The sequence below is a fragment of the Physeter macrocephalus genome, chromosome 10 (genome assembly GCF_002837175.3).
Source record: "Physeter macrocephalus isolate SW-GA chromosome 10, ASM283717v5, whole genome shotgun sequence".
Lineage (NCBI taxonomy): Eukaryota > Metazoa > Chordata > Mammalia > Artiodactyla > Physeteridae > Physeter > Physeter macrocephalus.
In genome coordinates, this window is record NC_041223.1 from 18,914,731 (window position 1) to 18,937,217 (window position 22,487).

Consider the following 22,487-nt stretch of genomic DNA (forward strand, 5'->3'; position numbering starts at 1 on the left):
TGTCCATACGTTTGTTCTCTACATCTGTGTCTCTATTTCTGTCTTGCAAACCAGTTCATCTGTACCATTTTTCTAGATTCCACATATATGCATTAATATATGATATTTGTTTTTCTCTTTCTGACTTACTTCACTCTATATGACAGTCTCTAGGTCCATCCACGTCTCTACAAATGACCCAATTTTGTTCCTTTTTAATGGCCGAGTAATACTCCATTGTATATATGTACCACATCTTCTTTATCCATTTGTCTGTCGATGGGCATTTAGGTTGCTTCCATGACCTGGCTATTGTAAATATCCTTCTCATAGTTTTGTTTGATATTATATCAACACCAGACTAACATTGGCTTAACTCTTTTAAATGAAAGCTAAAAATGAATAGCTTATATACCCACTGTATTAAAGGCACACAAAAATTTATACTTACTGAAAGCATACACAGAAGTCTTCAAAATCTAACCATATTTCTTTAGAAACACCATTATTTACTGTTGCAAGTTCCTCCTTCGATTTTTCCTGTGTTGCTGTTGTCTGGCTGACCAAATCTCTTTCCAGACTGATTCCTTCAGCTGGATGGGCTGCATCATTCAATCCATAGTCTGGTAGTTCATCTGTGTACAGCAGAAGACAACCATGTCAAACATACCTAATTGTTAAATATTAAATTTTTAAGATATGAAAAATTGTAGAGGAGAGCTCACATATCAAAATCTATTTTTGAGAAAATATTTACTGAGATAATAATTTACATGCAGGCCTCAGATTTGTAGAGGTCCATACAAAGATCCATTTTCATACCCTCAGGAGAATTTAATCATAACTTACATGCAGAGTGTCCGGAAATTTTGAAATCACTTTCATAAATTTGTACACACATTCTTTAGAGATTAAAGTTATAACAGAAGTTAGCTGGTTTATGTATTTAAAATCTGCTGTAAACAGACATATTCATGTAAGAGGGGCTGACGCAGACAACAGAAGGAGAAGCAAAAACTTGAAAGATCTATTGTGATTGATGTATTTCTGTAAGCCCTGCAGTCAGTGATTCTGTAATCTTATGTTTATCAAGAAATGGCATAAAGTTCTCATACACTTTTCTTGAACCAAAATGTTATATACACACATGCCACATAACAGTTTTTTGTATTTTAGCCTTGGTCAAGTCTTTATTTAGGATCTGAGGAATGTGCAATGGTTTCAGTGCTTTGATCATAACGTGCATGCATTAAGACACAAGAACTCTACTCATGGGACTTTAATCAGATAGTCTTTTATTTTGACTTTAAGCTTGAATTTAACAAGTGAGATTATCTGATTTTTCTAGCCCAGGGCAGATTAGACTCAACACATCAGAGGAAGCACTGGAGGGAGGCTGCTGAGAGCCAGGAAGAGGGAGAGCAAAAAGCTGTCAAGAAGCAGAGACCCCTTTGTGCTTTGATGTCTGTGAAAAAAAGTCATGAGAAGATTATTAATTTACCTTTTCTGAGTATAGCTTTTGAAGCAGCATTACCCTGTGAAATGAAAGGAACACGTTAGGAAACCATTTATAAATTCGACAAAACATTACAGCTCTCTAAAGCACCACAGTTTTTAAAAGAGTTTAATACAGTCTTTTAAACACTAAAGAAATATATTTCTACAAATACTTACTAAAACCTACAGCAAAATGAAATTTGTTTTTAACCTTAAAATTCAAAAGATGTGAATTTGGCTGAGAGTTTAAGTTTGTGACATTAAAATACAGAAGATGTGAGTGTATTAAACATTTGAATCTTATAATAAAAGTTAAATAAAAACAATAATATCCCCGAGTAGATATACTAGTTGGTATGAGGCACCTATAATTAATACAGATTGAGTAAAATGAGATTATGATTGATAATTAGTGTACGGAACCTAAGGATTATTTCAAATTATAAAAATGTTTTCTCAAATTTTTAACAGGGAAAATAAGCTTCACATGTATGACTCTGTTATCTCTGGGACACAATTAAAATAAGTATAAAAGATAAAATGGTATAAATTTATACAGACTGATGGGTGATATTTGGGATGATGTAAAGTGTATGGAGAAGACAACAGAGTAGACAAAACTGAATACTAAGTGCTGGTGAGAAGCAAGCCCATCCACGCCTTAGGACCCCAGAAACAATTAGCAGGCATCTGGGAAGGACAGAATGAGATACAGGTTGAAAATACAGGGATGGGTTGAATGTCTATATAAGGAACAGACAAATCCCCACTTCTCCCTAATCCCTTCTGGTTTAGCATCTATCCTTCTTCTGCCCAAATAGGACACTGGAAGTTGCTTCAAGTAGAGAAATTAAATGAAAAGTCTCCAGATCTGGGTTCACAGATACCGTGGGAAGCAAGAAAGTTTACTACACAGAGAGGAGAGGAATTAAGTGAACATCCACATGCCGAACTTTGAGACTCTCAGGAACGCTGTGCTGCTAGGCTTTAATAACTCTGGTGGATAAGGATATAACAATCCTTATGACCACATTCCACCCCAGCAGGGAGATTAGAGGACCCTTAACCTGAGACCCTGAACAGAGCCAGGGAAAATCCTCAGGGAATCTGATATTTGGAGCTAGTCCCACCCCAAATGAAGCTCATTTACCCCCAATTATCTCAAATTAAAGCTTCCAGTTGACAAGCTCTATCCATGCCATAAAGCTTCTTCTAATCAGCAGCTCTTTAATTTCATAAATTCCTTAAATATATGTGTACAACAAAGAATTGCTAGATAATTGAGGAAGGAGTCTCATATAAAAGAAAGAAACTAATGGGTGTGGGTAGGGAGATTCATAGGAATCAGAAATGATAATATAGGGAGAAATTTTTAAGTTAGTAATATCAGAAAGTTAAGAAGATATTCATTTATCAAATAATAAACTATAAAAATAAAATCAAGCACGAGACAGTTCTTAAAAACTAAAAATAGGAAAGTGAAATAAATTCAATAGAAAGCTTGGATGTAAACTTGATACAAAAGACTCAGAGACGAAAACTAAAAAACTTTTCAAAGAAAACATAGGTGAAGATTTTCACGACATTGGATTTGACATTGGTTTCTTAGATATGACAATAAAAACACAGACCGCAAAAATAAAAATAAATTGGGCTACATAAATAATCTTCTGTCATTCAAAGGATGTAATCAACAGAGTGAAAATGCAACCTATGGAATGAGAGAAATTATTTGCAACTCATATGTCTAGTAAAGGGTTAACATCAAGAATATATGAAGAACTTCTACAAAAACAATATAAAATAAACAAACCCAATTTAAAAATGGGTAAAGGACTTGAATAGACATTTGTCCAAAGAAAATATACAAATGGCCAACAAGCACATGGAAAACGTCCTCCACATCACTCATCCTTAGGGGAATACAGATCAAAACTGCAATGAGATACCACCCTCACGGCCACTGGGATGACTACTGTTAAAGAAAAAAGAAGAAAAAACAGAAAATGACAAGTGTTATTGTTACTGTTATGTGGTGAGGATGTAGAGAAATTGGAACCTTTTTGCACTTTCTGTGGGTATATAAAATGGCGCAGTTGCTATGGAAGACAGTATGGTGGTTCCTGAAAAAGCTAAAAATAGAATTAACGTATGATCCAACAATTCCACATCTGAGTATATACTCAAAAGAACTGAAGGCAGCATCTCAAAGAAACATTTATACACCCATGTTCATAGCAGCATTATTCACCAAGTATCCATTGATGGGTGTATGGATAAACAAAAGGTGGTATATGTATATGCACAATGGAATATTATTCAGCCTTAACGGAAAGAAATTATGACACATGGTACAACACGGATGAACTGTGAGGACATTTTACTAAGTGAAGTAAGCCAGCCACAAAAATACAAATAATGTATGATTTCACTTATATGAGGTACCTAGAGTAATCAGAATCCTAGAGACAAAAAGTAGAATGGTGGTTCTAAGGGGCTGAAAAGGGGCAGGAATGCAGAATGACTTAATGGGTATAAAGTTTTAGTTTTGTAAGATGAAATGATTTCTGGAGGTTAGTGGCACAACAATGTGAATGTAATCATTATTACTGTTCTCAGAAAAGGAAATTCTTGTGGATAAAGTATAAGAAAATTCTCCAGAACTGAAAAACTTGAGTATCCAGGTTGAACGGGCTCATGGAGTACCTAGCACAGTTCATGTAAACAGACTCATTTACGCGGCCAATCACTGTAAATTTTTCTTATTCCAAGAATGGAAGGAATGTCTTAAAACATTCCCAGAGGGGAAAAAAAAGAGTCATACAGAACAGATCAAGAATCAAAATGTTATCTGTATTCTTAAGAGCAATGGTTGAAGGTAAAAGACAAAAGTTAAGGAACAGAGTTAAAATTCTGAAAGAAAGAACATCCACACTCGAATTCTACAACACGTCAAAATATAAATCAGGGGAGGGGGTGGAATACAGACATCTGCAGGCATACAGACCCCTCATAATTTTCACTTCCCATGCAATTTTTCTCAGGGAGTACTAGAAGAAGTGCACCACCTAAATTAGGGTATCAAGTAGCAGGAGAGCATAGTCTCCAAGAATTAGAAAATCCGTCAGAGGAGAGAAAGAAAAGAAAGTCCAATGATGACAGGTGCAAGTTTCCATCAGTTGGAACAAGAGCAAGAGAGCAAAGGATTCCAGAGGGTGATATCTCCAAGAAAACAGGTGGCATTGGTAGAGTTATCTGATGTGTTTGTGTGGTAGATGGGGTTTAAAGGTATTTGTTCAATGGTGTTTCTTTTTTTAAAAAGAGTGTTTGGGAAGGCTTCCTAATGTGTCGTAGAAAAAAAAATGAAGTAATTGGTTTGTACAAAAAGTTGTGTAAGAAAAGAAATTTGTCTCTCCAATAAAAATCCTTCCACAGCTAGAGTATGTTTTAACGGAAGAATACTTTTATTTATTACCATCCTTCTTCTATTACAGCTTGAAGTAATGATGAAGGTGGGAAAGGAAACAGGTAAATAATTAATGCCTGACTTGCACTAAATATTAATTCCTAAGGAAAGTCTGAAAACAGGCCTATTGTCCCTAATATTTGTATCTATTTTAAGGGCAAAGGTAGGGTAATTTTGCTATTTAAAAACATGAACTATATTAGGCTGGGCTAGTCTGAGATAACAAACCAATCCTGAAATTTCAGTGGCTTAACACATAGGGTTAACTTCTCCCTCATGTTCAGCCCATTTTGGGGGGCTCCTTTTCAAGGGATTCCTTTCCCAGTTGTGATGTAGGGATCTAGAAACTTGTGTCTTGTAGCCTTGCCACTGGGATACGCAGTTTCCTGATGGTTGTGGGAGAAGCAGAGAGCTGCAAAGCCACGTGCAGACTCATTAAGTGCTTTGGCCTGAAATGGCACACCTCACTATTGCCTGCAGTCTATCAGCCAGATTGTGTGTCGAAGGCAAGCTCAAGAGCAGGGCCGGCTTCGTGAGTGTGTAATCACTCAGGGCGCTGGGCTCAGAAGGGCCCTGTGTTTGTTTTAATGCTCTGCTGTCACTCTCTTGACATTCTTAATAATTGTTGAACAAGGGGCCCTGCATTTTCATTCCACAAGTTATGCAGCCAGTCCCAGTTACGAGTCAGGAGCCAGACCTGTGAGAGGCCTGGGAAATGTACACGGGGCACTGAGACTCCCAGGGGGCAGTGGGCATCTCAGTCAGAGATCCTGCCAATCAAGCCACACTGCAGAGCCCTTCGTTTCCACCGTTAGGGCTCCAGCTGTTAACGGCTCGTAGAACTCTTAGCTTCACCAACAGTTTCATCCCTATTAGGTGAGAAGCATTACGTAACAGCTCAAGAAATCTCAACGGGGTCTGCTCTGGTATCCAGCCTCACAGCTAGAGTACTGATTGGACAAAAACTTGTGAAATGAAAAAATCTTGAAGACAGAGGAAAGTGGAGGCATGGGATGGTAAGTGAATACAGGAGTGCTAAATCCTTATCTTCTATAGCAAGAGGTCAAGAGATAATGTTTAAATGGATAGATGGAGAAACAACGGAATTCAGCCATTCAACAAATATGTAACAGTGTCTGTCATGTGCTAGGCATCTTTGCAGGTGCTGAGGGAGAAACGGTATATGATAAAGATCAAGATCTCTGCCTTCATAAAGCCTACTACTTAGAAATATGGAGACACATAGCAGAAGAAACACTCAAATAAAAGTGATTGACCCTGGGGAGGAAGGCTAAAGAATGAGGAGGGGTAATACAGGTTGGTTATTTTATGATTATCTTTTTGGTAACTTTTGACTCTTTAAAACTATTGCATACAATACATTGAAATTAAGAAAAAAAGTTTAACAGTGTTTTAAGTCTATTCATTCTTCTTGCAAGATTTCTCATCTGTTAGTCTCTGCTTTTCAACTAATTCTAAAAAATGTGTTTACCTGCGTGTGATTCTGTGCCCTCCAATGTATCTTATACCACTTATAGAGGTGGGTAGAAATCAGCTATGGTTCATTCACATAATGAAATAGTATGTGACTTTAAGAATAAAGATGCTCTTTAGGCATAGTGAAATTATCTCCAGTATTTACTAAGTAAAAACTTGAAAAAATTTCATTAAGTTTTGAGTAGAAAAAGGTGGAATATTGTGTGTTTCTTTATATTTGCATAAAGACACCCTGAAAGTGTCCTACAGAGGGCAAAGCAGTGAAAGTGGGAGAAGTACTTACATGGAAACAAGAATTCTTGATGTGTGCCTTATAATTTTACTTTTGAACATGCAAATATATTATGCATTAAAACCCTTTCCCACTTAGCACACTGGCAGAAGTTGAAACATCAGACAATATATGGGTTGGCCAGAATGTGGTGCAGAGAAAATTCTCATCCAGTGCATTTTATTGTAAGGTTAAAAGGTGAATGTCCTATGACCCATCAGTGATACTCCCAGATTCATATCCTAGAACAGAGCTTCCTAGGCTAGTGTCCACTGGGGCCCATGGTTAGATTTTAGGAATCCATGAACATGGTTGCTTGAAAGATTATTTTCATCTTTAGCTGAAGTTCAGCATTCAGTTTTCTTCAGTTTTTAATTTATCAATGCAGGTGAGTAGCTACAGTGTTATTGGCAATAACTGTGACTTTGTCCATGAAAGAAATCACAATATTTTACATTATGTTAGAGTTGTTGCAAAATCTGAAATGTCACATATGCTGATCACTACCTTGAAGTTACAGCAGTTATTAGGCCCATTGTCGGATTCCATGTGGTCACATCTTCCTGTCTACAGACACTCTTGTAACCTGAACTGCCCAACTATCTGGGAGCTATCCTTTAGTATACCTTCAACCACCAAATCGTGAAGTTGTATGTTCACACGGTGCTAACCCAGACAGCTGTTCTGCTTTCCACTGTTCCCTGTTGCCAATACTCAGCTCATATGCAGAAAGAGATAAGTTGTATTCATCGTGTGTTTTAGAAAATTGACAAAGGGAGACATAACACATAAAAGTTCACAAACCCTGGAACTACAGAAACTCTTGCATGTGTGTACAGGGACAGTCAAGATGAGTCATGGTACCACTGCTTGCAATAGCAAGAAACAAAAAGCAATGAATGTAGCCATTAACACTGTGAAAGATGTTTTAAAATGGTAGACTAGTTATGTATTAAATACCTTTGACCAGTGAAATGAATGAACTGTAACATGTGGCAAAAGAGACAAATCTCATAAGCAACATTAAGAAATCCCAGAAGAATTAATACAAGAGTCCACAAAAATAAAATGAGGATGACAATGAAACCAAGCTGTATATTGTTCATAAACGTGTACATAACTGACAAAATTAGAAGAGTGTGGAGTTGACAAATACCAGACCTTGCACGGCAGATAGGAGATACAATTCAGAAGAGACACATGTGGAACTTCCCTGGTGGTCCAGTGTTTAAGACTCTATGCTTCCACTGCAGGGAGCACGGGTTCTATCCCTGGTTGGGGAACTAAGATCCCACATGCCATGCAGTACACCCCGCCGAAGAAAAGAGAACACAGGAGATATCTATGAGAGATGAATATTCCACTTTCTAATCTAGAAGATGGGTACGTAAGAAGTTTATTTTCAGTATTCTTTATTCTGCTCAAATGCATTTATGTATAATACTCAGCGGCCATGGCTCAACGGGCCCATCCGCTCCGCGGCATGTGGGATCTTCCCGGACCGGGGCACGAACCCATGTTCCCTGCATCGGCAGGCGGACTCTCAATCACTGCGCCACCAGGGAAGCCCGAAAAAATTTTTTTATAGTTAAGAATCAGGCAAATAATAAGAGTAACATAGTTACCTGAGACATATTTCTTGTCAATTGATTTAAGTCTGTCTGGCTAAAGGTTGTAGTTTCATCATTTTCAGTAAGGGAAGATAAACCGGATCCTGGAAGCACCCCTTTCTTAATCAAAGATCGTACAAAATGACTAATGGAAAAAAAAGAAAAAAACTTTGGTTATCTTAATCTCTTGTTTAAAGCTACTAATAAATAACTGTAGCTTTTATTGAGATATACTTGACACATAACATTATATTAGTTTCAGGTATACAACATAATGATTCAATATTTGTATATATGGCAAAATGATAACCACAATTCTAGTTGACATAGGTCACCACACACAGTTACAATTTTTTTTCCTTGTGATGAGAACGTTTAAGGTCCACTCTCTTAGTAACTTTCAAATATACAACACAGTATTATTAACTATAGTCACCATGTTACACATTATAGCCCCAGGACTTATTTATTTTACAACGGGAACTTTGTACTTTTTGACCCCCATCACCCATTTCATCCACCCCCATGCCCTGCCTCTGGCAGTCATCAGTCTGTTCTGCTGTACTCTGTATCTATGAGTATGTTTGCTTGTCTTTTTAGATTCCATGTATAAGTGGGATCATAAGGTATTTGTCTTTCTCTGTCTGACTTATTTCACTTGAGATGTCCTCAAGGTCCATCTGTGTTGTCACAAAAATGGCAAGATTTCCTTCTTTTTGAATGGCTGAATAATATTCCGTTGCATAGTGATGTTTGGTCAACAGTAGAAAGTTCTGATTTTTTTCATTTTATCATTCTCATTCTTTTACAACCAGTAATTTCTTTTGCTTCATGTTAAAAAATACTTAATTGCTATGTATACTACTGAAGCAATATTCTCTATCAGTCACTGCAATGGTGTAAAAATTTTCTGGAACGCTATTTATTTTAAAGCTATGGTGGCCATCTTTGAATGTTGATCATCAGAACACATAGGAACCTGGCATTTAGAAGTGATTTAATTAAGCATCAGAGTAATGTAGCAGTGAAATAGGGCTTGGAGTCAAAAATTTAATGATGCATGTTGAGCCCTTAAGTTTACAACTGTGATATTTATACTAGCTACCCAAGCGTACAGTATTTTCTTTCAAGTTATTGCTGACATGACCCCAAATCAATGTTGCCACAGCTAGAAGTTTATGGGTACAGTAAAAAGATATTTGTTATAGTACAAATATATTAGGTGTTTCAAAGATAAAATTAAATTTCATGTATACAGAACTTCCCATACTTTTGGATTTTTCCTTGCTAGTGTTCTGTAAAACTTGGTTCACCTCAAGCTAAATGTCTCTGAAACTGCCACTAGAGGGTAGCACAAACATATCTGTGAGGCTCTGATTCTCTAAAAGAAGGCTAGGAGCCAGGACTGGGCAAACCGGGCATGTTGTTACTACAGTGACAGTGTTCCAAGGAAAGGCAGTTGTGTAGCACTCATTCTCCAAGGCTCGCCAAAAAACCGGCTTGCTCTTATGCTGACCTGAGAAACTCTGACTGTACAGCAGCCAGGTACAAGGAAATGCCATTCACATATTTTTGCTTTTGGCTCTGCCAGATAAAATGGATATACTAGGGAATTTATAACAGGTTCAAGCAGTGAATAGATTAGTTGAATCCAATCAAGTGTTAGACCTGGGTTAAAGAATTTCATCCAACTTAATTAGGTAAAGAATTTCATCCAACTTAATTATGAAAGAAAGCATAACAAAATTAAGTAAGAGAGTCAACGTTGGAAGTTCAGGTTATGAAACCAACGCATTTGTGGTCTCTCTTGGCATAGGGATTCTAGAAGCCTGCGTGTGACAGTTTGAATCCTGAGAAAATTTGTCCTGGTGGTATGCAGCTCTGGTTCATACAATCCAAAAAATATTTGAGTAATATGCAATCTCGATAAGCTAAGAGATAATCAAAAATTATTTGGAATGGTAAAATCATCATCTTAGTGGATAACACTAACTATAAAATTAATTAGAAAAAGTATAAAGCATTAATATTTTTATGTTAAGTTTAAGAAAATTCTGTCTTTACGTGGTATTTTGTATTTGTAACAGGTGAAAGAAGTGTAGCATGTTACATAATCCAACAAATTAGGCTATAAAATGTGTAGCTTTAGATTTAATTTTAGGTTTATAATTAAGTTATAGGTATAAGAAAATTTTGGTTTGTAAAAACTAATAGTGTACATAGGAAAAACCAAGGTTACCAAAAAACATTTTGATTATTTGAACTTTTAATGATGATTTATATAATTGGCAAGATTTTATTTGTGATGATTTTTGGCTTTTCAAGAATTACTTAAAGCAAAAATAATATATAGTACTGTTGTAAATGCAATTTAAAATGTTTAAATTCAGCTAACTAAATTTATTTAAAACTTTTATAGAAATTAATAATTTATGTATAAAATAAGATCTTTTATAAGTTAAAATGAAAGTTTGAGGAAAACTAGATTTGCAAATACATAACAGAACAAATTTTTAAAACCAAAGAAGCAGCAAATTGTTTTTTCTGTTTATAAAGCTTGACATGGCTAAATGCCATGTTTGTCTACTAGTGCTGCCTACGGGGTCCCTCCTCACCCACTTTTCAGTGTTTAATCGTTGATGTATAGAACTGCAGGAGCCTTAAGTTAAAACATTTGAATAATGTTTCTAATATTTTCAACTTAACTAGAGTCCATAAAATGTAAATTAACGGGCTATGATGTAAAGAAGCTCTAAAAGTAGGACAGTACAATGAACAGACTTCTCATCTAAATTTTGACTGATTTTATTCATCAGCTTATATTCTTATCGTGGATTTTAATATATCCAAGAGAAGGATGAAACATATCTAATGGTCATTCTATTTGTGACCTATAAGCCGTTCAAAAATTTTAATGACATCCTAGTAAAGCTTGAAAAAAAATTCAAAAAAGTACACACATCATAAATGTAAAACTTGCTGAAAAATCACCAAGTTATGGCCATATCACCATTATTCAGATCAAGAGATATTAATATTACCAGCACTCCACAAGCCCTGCCAGACATGCTTCCCAATCACAGCTAGCACTCCTTGCCACAGGTAACCACTATCAAGACTTCCAACACCATATATTGCTTTTTTTTCTTTTAAAAATCTATATTAATAGAATAATTAAAACTAAACTGTATACTTTTTATACCAGATTTCTTTGGTCTAATATTTTTGTGTGTGACATTTATCCATGCTGATTTTTTTGCAGTATTTCTTTTGTTTTATATCTATATATTATTGTATTATGTTTGTCTATGGTTTTATACTATGATTATCTAGCTGCAGTTTTCTCCGCATTTACATTGCTTGACTTTTTTTCAGAACTTGCTGAATCTTGACTTGATTTTTTTTAACTTTTGGGATAATTTTGGCCATTATATTTTTATTTCATGATTATTCCCCAAACTCTCTATCGCCTACTTCTGAGACCCACTTGCAAGTATGTTGGTCTTTTTCAACTTTTCTTACATGTCTTTTATTATACTTTTCTTCATTTTTTTTTTTTTGGTCTCCATACTTCAGTCTGGATATTATCTTTTGACCTATTTTCCACTTTGCTAATTGTCCTTTTTTTGCTGTATCTTATCTGTGATTAAACACATCCACTGAATTCTAAAATTTCAGTTATTATATTCCTTGGTTCTAGAATCCCTATTTTTTTAACCATTTTAAATACTAGTATTTATTTTTATATCTTACAACTTTATTGAGGGATTATTGAAGTACACTTAACTGCACAAATTTAAAGAATAGATTTGATAATCCTTGATTATGTATATATCCATGTGTTAGTTGTCAATTGCTTCATAACAAATCACCACACTTTTAGTGTGGTGGTAATAATCATATCACCCACTATTCCTTCTCATTATTGCTATCTGTGGACTTCCTTTTCACCACTATGAACTCATTAAAAACGTTAGACCCAGGATGATAATTTTTATTTCTACCCCTATTGTCACATTCAAATATTAGTAAATTTGGATTCTTCCTCCCCTTCCTCCTTTTTCTTCTTCATTGTCTTTGCTGTTGTATTTAGTTAGCTCTTTTTTTTCTCCTCTAAGAGTGACAGACTTCATCTCCCAGGTTTTTATGACAATCATTTGATCTTGTGATTTAATTATCAGGTAATAACCAAAAACATTCCCCAGTGCTAATGTTTAAAGTAAAACAAAATACTGTGCTGTTCTGAAACAGAAGCCAAAACTGTAAAGCCAGACATATTTAGGCCTCATTTTGACCAATTCAAAATTTATCTTAACTGCTTATTACTGTGAAATAGAACCTAAAAATTTTATTTTCCTATGATCACTGCATTGACACAAACTTTAATACATTTGTCACCAAGGGATACATTTTTAACTGCACAAATCACAAAATGCTTCATCTGTTAACAAGATGAATTCATGGGAAGGAATGTTCTATACTTACGTTTCTGTTGGAATTGTAAATGGAGTCATTCTATAATTCAAAAATGGACTTGAAATCTCAAGAAACTGGTCAGGCTTCTTTATTACTAATTCTAAAAAGAAAAAGGTAGTGTGATAATACTTTTTAAAAAATCTTCCAAGATTATATGTAAAATTTGACATTTAATGCAGTACTGATTAGATTAACTATTTACCCAGCAAATTTCAATAGAGTTAAATAGAAATGTACTACGATACATAAAGTTTTGTATTAAAAAGGACTTTATAGATCCTACCAATATGAGATTTCTTTAGTCTACTTCTCAGTTGCTTTCAAGATTTACAACGTGAAACAATGAAGTCTCAAGGGAGAAAGTCAGCAATGTCTTCTAGAGTTATTACTTGGCATTTGCTGCTATTTCAAGTCCACAAAAGACTTTCTGTAAAAGTCTTTTACTAAAAATGTGTTCTTTTAGTTAACCTCTACAACACAATTGCTCAGGACATGAAAAAAATGTGGACTAATACATGGAGATAGTGGAAGAACAGAAAATGTAACAAAGTAAAGGTCATAAGTAGAAAAGAAAGCAGTAGTCAAGAAAAATGTTGTGGGCATTCCTAAAGACGTCTGAAGCTGACATAGAAGTAAATTCTCAATGGATATAGCACACAACCCATGCACTAACACGGTGAACATTGAAATTAAACATTAGGCATAATTATTTTAAATAAACTCCTATAGCAGTGGAAAGGATGACCACAGAATGAAGAGAAGTGAGACTATGACGCAGTGCACATGACTTCTCTGTGCTTGTTCTGTGATAACCTCTATATTGATCTCTCTCTCTCTGTGTTTCCTGTTAATTTCACTTTAAATATTAAATCCAATAGAGATAAGAAAGACAATGATGCGGTGAGCCTCAAAGCAGGACACTGCAGTTATGGAATCCCATCAATCCGTAGGTTTTCTTTCCCAGCTTACAATGGAGCTATCAAATTACACAGAATTACACAACAGTCAATATCAAAATCAGGAAGTAGCTGAATGGTCAATATTTTTCCTTTCATTCAGCTATTCCTGATGTTCTGAATGAAGAACGGTTGTGTGGCTCTATTCATTTAACTAAAATATAGCATTCAGTAGTAAAAGATTTTCTTTCAAGCATCATGTGAATGCTGATCTTTGGTTGGAAAGACAGAAGAAGATAGGAAGGAAGGAGGGAAGGGAAGGAGGGAGGGAGGAAACTGGAAAGTTCTTGGAATCCAAAACAACAGTTGGCACTTTGGTGGCACAAACAGCCTGTTGCAGAAGCTCAAGGAATGTAAGGAAATAACTGAAATAATCAAGCAGGAGGGAGAGAGGCAGACAAGTTTAATTAAAAAAAAAAAAAAAAAAAGATGAACTGACCATTTCTCCTGTATGTCTAAACCAGATATTTCTTTTTTGTTTGTTTTTTTTTGTTTTGCGGTATGCGGGCCTCTCACTGTTGTGGCCGCTCCCGTTGCGGAGCACAGGCTCCGGACACGCAGGCTCAGCGGCCATGGCTCACGGGCCCAGCCGCTCCGCTGCATGTGGGATCCTCCCGGACCGGGGCACGATCCCGTGTCCTCCGCATCGGCAGGCGGACTCTCAACCACTGCTCCACCAGGGAAGCCCCAGATATTTCTTTAATCTTTGCTCTTTTCTGGCCAGGATAAAACATGTTGTGCTAGAAAATCTTTGCCACCAGCTGTACTGGTTGTATAAACGTCGACAGAAAGCAAATGTGAGGAAAATTACATGGTTAACAGTTGTTATTTATATCTTAAAAACATGTAAATTATGGTTGGAAGTAGGAGGCAAGGAACAGGTAAATACTCCAATCTCTGTGGCTACTGCGGTCTTAGGATCCTGAGTACCAACGAGACTTAACGTATTACCCTGTGACTGAGATATGGCTCCTCTCCGCTGCACTGAAGGACCAGCAACGCTTGAATTGGTAGCAGAAGCCACAGCAAGCACCATCAATAAGGGTACAAGCCATGGTTCATGAGCCCAAACACTTAAAGCTTATTGATATGCTTCTCGGGGATGCCTTTAGTAAACTGGCACTAGGTGTGTTCATCGTGGCTTTGTCTTCATTATTCACTCAAGGACAGGCCTGTGAACCCTAATGCAATAACTTCTAGAATGTGATGACCTGTTACTGGATGAATACAATTAGAAGATACTGAGGTACTGGAAAAGACGAAGAAAATGCAAAAGCAAGGAAATGAACACAAAAAAGATAACAAAAAAAGCTGCTTTTGAACAAAGATAATTTAAACTTTTTGGAATGGGAAATATATATACACACATATACATATGTAAACCATAGCACCACAATTCTCTATCACCCTTCATTAAAAATCGCAAGTATATGGCTTCCCTGGTGGCGCAGTGGTTGAGAGTCTGCCTGCCGATGCAGGGGACAACGGGTTCGTGCCCCGGTCCGGGAAGATCCCACGTGCCGCCGAGCGGCTGGGCCCGTGAGCCATGGCCGCTGAGCCTGCGCGTCCGGAGCCTGTGCTCCGCAACGGGAGAGGCCACAACAGAGGGAGGCCCGCATACCACACACACACAAAAAAATCGCAAGTATAAATTAGCTACGGAAAGGCCATATGTTTATGTTGAATTAACATAAACAAATTAAGTTATTCTTCTAAGCCATAATTTTTTAATTATTAGTTTTTCTTTTCTAATCCCCTCTCCTTATGATTTTTCATTTATGGTCTCGCTCATTTCTTCTCTCGCCATCTTGGTCTCTCTTCCATTCAAACGTGGTGCTCACGGAAAAAGGAGTAAAAATGAAGACTTGTAGAGAAAATGATTGAAGGAGCGAAGAATTAGACATGGATTATGAGGAATTTAGAAATAAAAGGTGAGAATAAGAACAAGGTGGGAACAGTCTCCCTGCCCCATTCTCAGCCTGTGTGAACCTGTGTATTTCTGAGCACAACTGCCATTCACTGTGGCTACATGACAACACTGACACAGGAACCAGCCCAGGGTAAAAGTCCTATTCCTATAGGAGTTTCAAACAGAAATTGGTCAAATCAAAGATTATGTCCTACAGGGCACTGTAGAATCATGCCCATGTTAGAAATTTACACCAGTGGCCTAACGTATATGCTACTTAACCTTCTGTATCATTTACTACAAACCACTTTTCTATCACAGTTATAATCACAACGCCATCACCCAAAGAATGGCCTTTATATATCTGGCCAGTTTAGACATGAAAACCAAACTGCTTGGCGTCTGAGATGTGAAGAATTAATCCTTTAAAGACATAAAATTCGGACATAAAATTAAATGCAGGCTTTAACTGTCATGTTGGGTTGTTTGCCTTCATATGTATCTCATTACAAATGAAACTATTAGAACTTCATAGAGAGAAATGTTAATAAGATTTTCAGACAATATGATTCATACCTTGAGCTTCATCTGTTATAACAGTTTCTTGTTTTTGACGAAGGAGTTTCCACGGAGGTATAGGAGGTACTTTTGGTGGTGCTATAAGGGGGCAAGACCTAGTTCTTGTCAGCAGTACCGGATGGCTACAGATGTGGGAAAGCCCATATTCCCTAAGCTTCTCAGCAGAATTAGCCTAAAAGGTGGAAGGCAGATTTAAAAGGATTCTTGTATTTGCTTCATGCACTTATGATAATACTTTTCGTCATTATAAAAATACTATTACCACTGGAGAGACATAGTGGTAATAAGAAAAAAAAAAAAACCACCCGTATTTCTACATCCCTGAACATAAGTACTATTACTCTTTGTATTTACTTCCATCTTTTAAGTTATCTGGGGCCCCCTTTCCTTATTTACAAAATGAGAGACTAGAACCAGAAGCCACTTTTCAGTTCTAAGAGTTTAAGATTCTATGAGATTGCAGAAGTCTTAGTATATCAGTTTTGGTCCAAAATTAATCAACTACTATTTTTATAGGTTAAAGCTTCGATGCAGTACTTACTTAACATGTAAAGTCTTTGTTAGTTTGTTTTTTAAGCACCAGCAATTGCTACATAGTGTTCAAAAAAACCCACTGCCTTTAGTACGTTAGGTCCATGAGGGTAAGCGGTTGCCTTGTCTACAGTTTATGTCCTCAGGCTCCCCCCACACGAAATCCTCATGATCACGCCTGACAATGGAGGCATTCACCGAAGGACAGAGGGTAGAGGCTGCCCTGTGTCCTGCCAGATCAAGTCGTTTCCCAGGCAGATGCTTCCCATATTCGACGGTTCAGATCTCCTGAAGCCACTTGGCTTTGGAACAATTCAGAATAAGATTTAAGTAGAAATTCGGTTATTGACTGATGGCTGAAATATGCCATAAGTGATCAAAAAGTATGTGAAAGTTAAAGTAATGCACACTGTAGTCAAATTCTCATGTTCACGGTCTAAATGTTGAAATATTTAAAGTAAAATAAAATATTAACTACCTTAAAGTCAGTTTTGCCAGTAACTATTTTTCTTCCTAGTGATTTTGCATCATTGATTTCTGTGCAAATAGCAATGTTTGAAAATGTAAATTTATAAAGCAGTCATTTAAATTGGGATCAGAAACCCACCTATTAGCCTATTCTAAATTATTGCCTCAGCTACAACATGCCTTGCTGTCGTGGCTGTTTTTCTATAGTTCAAACTATAGCTCAGTCTGTAGTTGACACAAAATAGGCGGGGGTATCCATGAGCTAGAACAGTTCTTCCTGAATCCAGAGATTAATTATGATTGTAATAATTAAAAATTGTAAGAAAGAATCGGTGCATTATTAAGTCCAGTAGAGCCATTTAAAAGCATTATAAATATGTGAAATAAAGAGGAAAGCACTTCAATGTTTTATTTTATTTTTTTAAAAAGGCCTAATTTAAAGGAGAGGAAAATGTCACATCCCCTTTATCCCATCTGTGAATGTTAACAATTCACTGAAAAAATTCAGAAACCCCTGGAATTATGCCTTAGAGTGGCTTAAAAATTGTTTTTTATAGATGCTATAAAGGCTAAACCTTTTTTTGTACAGCTTTAACTCTGTCAAATTTTAGAAGTTTCCCAACAACTGAAAGGAACCCTTTCCAATAAGAATGTATGGAAGAATATATTGCTGTTATTCAATAAGTTAATGTCTCGGTATAGTAATAAAAATACATTACTGTAAAATTTACATTTAAATAATATCCAAAGTAGTATTTATAAGTTGAATAATTCCCAGATAGTTTACCGTTCAAAAATTGGGTCTACATATTTCAACTCCTTCTTACAATTGCAACCACAATTGTAGTCTGTTTGCTTTCTTTTTTGAGCTGCAGAGCATCAGAAAATAAAACTATTTAAGGCATTTAGAAAATGTAAGATATTGTGTCAAATAATTAAGTATGGTATTTTCACCTATTGTATTATTTGAATAATCCACAAAAGTACTAGCTTGATGTAAGGTATGTAAGCCAGTTTCTCATACTTCGTTTTATTTCCAACATACTACACAATACTTCTGAATGACATAAATTAATGCTATTAATAATAGTTATAGTTTGATATGAGAAACTTTGTTCAAGAGGTGCAAATTTCCTTAGATTAGAATTAGGGACAGAGAGAAATTTAGAATAGTGAAACATTCTAGTGAAATACTGAATAGGCCTTCAAGAAATATTTTTGAATAATTCATTATGGAAGACAAATTAGAAGTTTCCTTGCCCATAAAACCCTTTCACTCCCTTACCCCATCCAACCTCAGACATTCTAAAAGTAGGGTTTTGAGCAGATAGGGGAGGCTTTTTTAGAACTCCCAGCTCACCCATTTAAATAAAACTAAAACCATTTAGAAGACCCAGGAGCAAGAGGATGGGGGATAATGTGGGGTAATTCTTAACACTTTGTTTCTTCCCAAGTTTTTATTTTTTTATTTATTTATTTATTATTTTTTTGCGGTATGCGGGCCTCTCACTGTTGTGGCCTCTCCCGCTGTGGAGCACAGGCTCCGGACACGCAGGCTCAGCGGCCATGGCCCACGCGCCCAGCCGCTCCGCGGCATATGGGATCTTCCGGGACCGGGGCACGAACCCGTGTCCCCTGCATCGGCAGGCGGATTCTCAACCACTGCGCCACCAGGGAAGCCCCCAAGTTTTTTTTTTTTTATTCTTGCATTCTTTACCAATTCTTTAAATAAAGGAAAAGTATTGACTTTATTTTTACACCCTGGTCTCATTGTCTTTGGGGTTAGAAGTTTTTGCAATGTACTCCATTTGACAAAATTCCACTAGAACAGAACTTGTTTTCTGTAGATTCAGCTTGAAAATATTATATCACCTTTACATTCTGATTTTTACCAGGAGAATGTGTTCATCCTAATAACTAATGTAAAAGAATCAGCAGGAGACTGTAACGTTGTAGTCAATTCATTACAGCCTTGAAGTTCATTTCATTACTGTTATAGACACGGGGCTCATTTCTGAAACTCTGGGCCCTTAAGTCATTTCAACCCCCAAAAGGAGGATTTATAATACTCTGCACATCCTGGCTCCCTCCCACATCTCAAGCTGCCTCTAAGACTTCTCCCTTTGCAATCTGTTCAACCTCTAGTAGTCCCTCGAACCCAGTGGGTTCTCCTTCACCTTCAGACTTTCCCACATAAGCTTCCCTCTGCTTCAAGCACACTTTTTCCTATTTTCCAGGCTAACATATTAAAGCCACTGCTTAAACATTTTTTGTTTCCCTTTGGGAAGACTTCCCTAGTCACCCACTTGAGAGAAAGATGTGTTTCTGCTATGTGTCCAATACTAATTTTTCCACTCCTTCATTAATTCATTTATTTGGTCACTCATTCAACTTTATTTTATTTGAATGCTACATCTACCATGTTCCAGGCACCCTCTATTATGAGAGTCTAACTTTATTACTGTTGTTGCTTATCTGCCTTTCTCATTGACTCTAAACTTTGTGGGGAGCGTCCTTATTAATCAGGTTCATCACGGTGTCCTCAGATCCCAGCTCATTGTTTAGGACATAATAGACAATTAATAAACATCTGTTGAATTAATGAATAAACATGAGAGTTTCTTTGTCTTTTCAATTAAAAATTTTGTGTTTACAGGTTAATTTTTCAGTAGGACAGCAAAAAGTTCAAGTGGATTATTTTGCACCTTCTTTGTGTAATGAAGATGTAAATTCTATCTTTATATTTTTCAGTTTTAAAAAGTGTTCAAGGACTTCCCATACATGAGGCCAGGACACTCCATAAAGCATGGCTCATGTTCTTTTGTAGTCCATGATGTTAGACTACTGGAATATCTAAGACAACACCTAGGCCAAGGCTGGGTAAGGAGATTAAAAAAAAATCAGGCCTGACATAGCCAGCTCAAATCCTAACTTGGAAGACTCGGAAGCCTGGGAAGCACACTAGGATTTAACCATGGCTAAAGGTAAATAACTTTGAATTAAAAACAGAGACACTGCTCCTTTCTCTACATTCACAACGGCACATTACGTTCTATTATCTTGACAATATTACCCTTGGTATATTACAGATTTTCGCAGGAAGGAATGGTTTCTATCTAAAAAGAAAGGAGGAGGAAGAGCAGGAGGAGGAGGAAGGAGGGAAGGGAGGAAGGGGGAAGGAAAGGAAGGAAAGGAAGAAGAAGGAATGATAACACTATGCCCCTTGGGCAAATCATCCAGAAGATAAATGTAATGCACATAGTAAAGTGCAATAATCATACAATTGAAACAGTGTAAACATTTCAACCAAATTTCCATTCAATTTTTAATACTCAGCTATTTCTAACTAACCAGATAATTATATCACCGTCTTCTTAAACTTTGACGTAGTGATTTCAGAACATATAGAATTCTAGCAATAAAGTGTTGGATGTCTAAAAGTTCCCCAAAGTGTTAGGAATCAATACAAATACAATAGGTTGTTTTCTAAGTAGACTGAAGAATAATCTGGCTTTACTCTTTAAAAGGGAAGGAGAAAAATGATTTTTATGTCCCAAAACCAAAGATAACTTAAAAAATTATGGCAAACCAATGCATCCCATGTAACTATTAAATATTATGTTGCCAAATATTTCACATCATGGGAAAATGTTAATGACACAGTGTCAAGTGAAAAAGCTGGTTTCTAAACAGAAAGTAAAATAGAATTCCCCTGTGTAAAAATGTTTATACACATGTACACATAAAAAATATGCAGACAAGAAAAAAAGTCAAAGTGTATACGCCAAAATGTTAACAGTGTCTATGACTAGGTATTTATACTATGAATAGTTTAATTTTATTACCTTTGTCCATATTTTCTAAGTTTTATATAAGTTGTTAGATTTATAAGAAAAAAGCAATTAACATTTTTGTGTGTATTACTTTAAGATACAAGGAGCTCATAGCAGTGGTTTACTAGCCCTCAATATGCATTTATTTAAGTTGTCTTAGGTTAAGAAAATGTGTATGACCTGTTTATAGAGAGATGATTTATTTATTTAGTAATGACTTACACACTTCTCACTGAAATATATAATTTGATGCCTTTTGTTTACAATGAAAAGAATTGATAAAAATATATGAGACTACATCCTTCTTTTTTTTTTTTGTAGTTAAAACTATTGCAGTCATCTAAGAAAATTTTGGATGTTCCAGGTCCCTGTACCTAAGTACCTAATTATAGAGATAACAAGACTGAAATTCAGGAATGAAATTTTGATTAAATTCTGATATACCTTCTACTACAAGTAAACACACACACACACGCACACATACACAAAAACACACCATAAATTATACTCAGTTTCTTGGCCTTGAGTACTTACCATCTTCTCTAATAAAAAGATCTTCTTTTCAAACAAATAGAGAGGTGTAAAGGTAGCATATACAACCATCTGAGGGGACTGTATTGCTGAAGAACCTGTAAAACCAAACACATATTGCGTCATGGAAATTCTAGCCAAAATGGAACTGGCAGGTCGTGGTAGACTGTTCAAATTCCTTAATGAACTTATCTTTGCTGATGAAATATAGGTAAATGACTCTGCATGCATATAATAAATGTTAAATCTCAAATGTACATGTATTTTATAGAATGTCTCATCAGTTTTACCTTCACAATAGTACCATATAATTCATTAAGAAATCATTTTACTTCATTGTAAAACAGTTATTACATAAACTCACTCTAGCTATCTGTCAATGTAACTTAGCTTTCATAGAATACTTATTTTGAATTTAAGGAATTCTGGGAGTTTCTATGTCATTTCAAGTAGAAAGAAAACATAAATAAGTTAATCCTCCCATGAAGAAGGGAAACTAAGAAGGTAACTTAGTTTGGAATGTTTAATGCCTGTAGATACGCTCCTGAACATCAATATTTATTCATGTGTTCCTTATTATCCCTGAAATTACCCCATTTGATTCATGATGCTTTTGTTCTTTAAAGATTCTGGCCAAAATAATAGAATTTATTTTCCTCTATTGTTTTTATTTTTAATTAAAAGGTTTTGATTTATTCCTTTAAAATTCATGCACTTAACAAAAACAGAAATGTAGATCAATGGAACAGGATAGAAAGCCCAGAGATAAACCCACACACATATGGTCACATTAACTTTGATAAAGGAGGGAAGGATATACAGTGGAGAAAAGACAGCCTCTTCAATAAGTGGTGATGGGAAAACTGGACAGGTACATGTAAAAG

The 22,487-nt window shown here is 36.0% G+C and overlaps 1 protein-coding gene across 3 annotated transcripts in view; it reads right to left on the reverse strand.

The window, feature by feature from the left end:
* The window catches only part of ADGB (androglobin), a 181,448-nt gene that overhangs the window by 76,466 nt on the left and 82,495 nt on the right, over positions 1-22,487 (reverse strand). For all 3 annotated transcript variants that reach the window (XM_055087445.1, XM_055087447.1, XM_055087446.1), the window contains 6 exons: positions 21,607-21,701; positions 16,238-16,412; positions 12,806-12,896; positions 8,336-8,465; positions 1,481-1,514; positions 431-614 (listed from right to left, as the gene is read on the reverse strand). In XM_055087445.1, the coding sequence (XP_054943420.1) occupies positions 431-614; positions 1,481-1,514; positions 8,336-8,465; positions 12,806-12,896; positions 16,238-16,412; positions 21,607-21,701 (709 nt within the window). The remainder of the gene's footprint in view (positions 1-430; positions 615-1,480; positions 1,515-8,335; positions 8,466-12,805; positions 12,897-16,237; positions 16,413-21,606; positions 21,702-22,487) is intronic.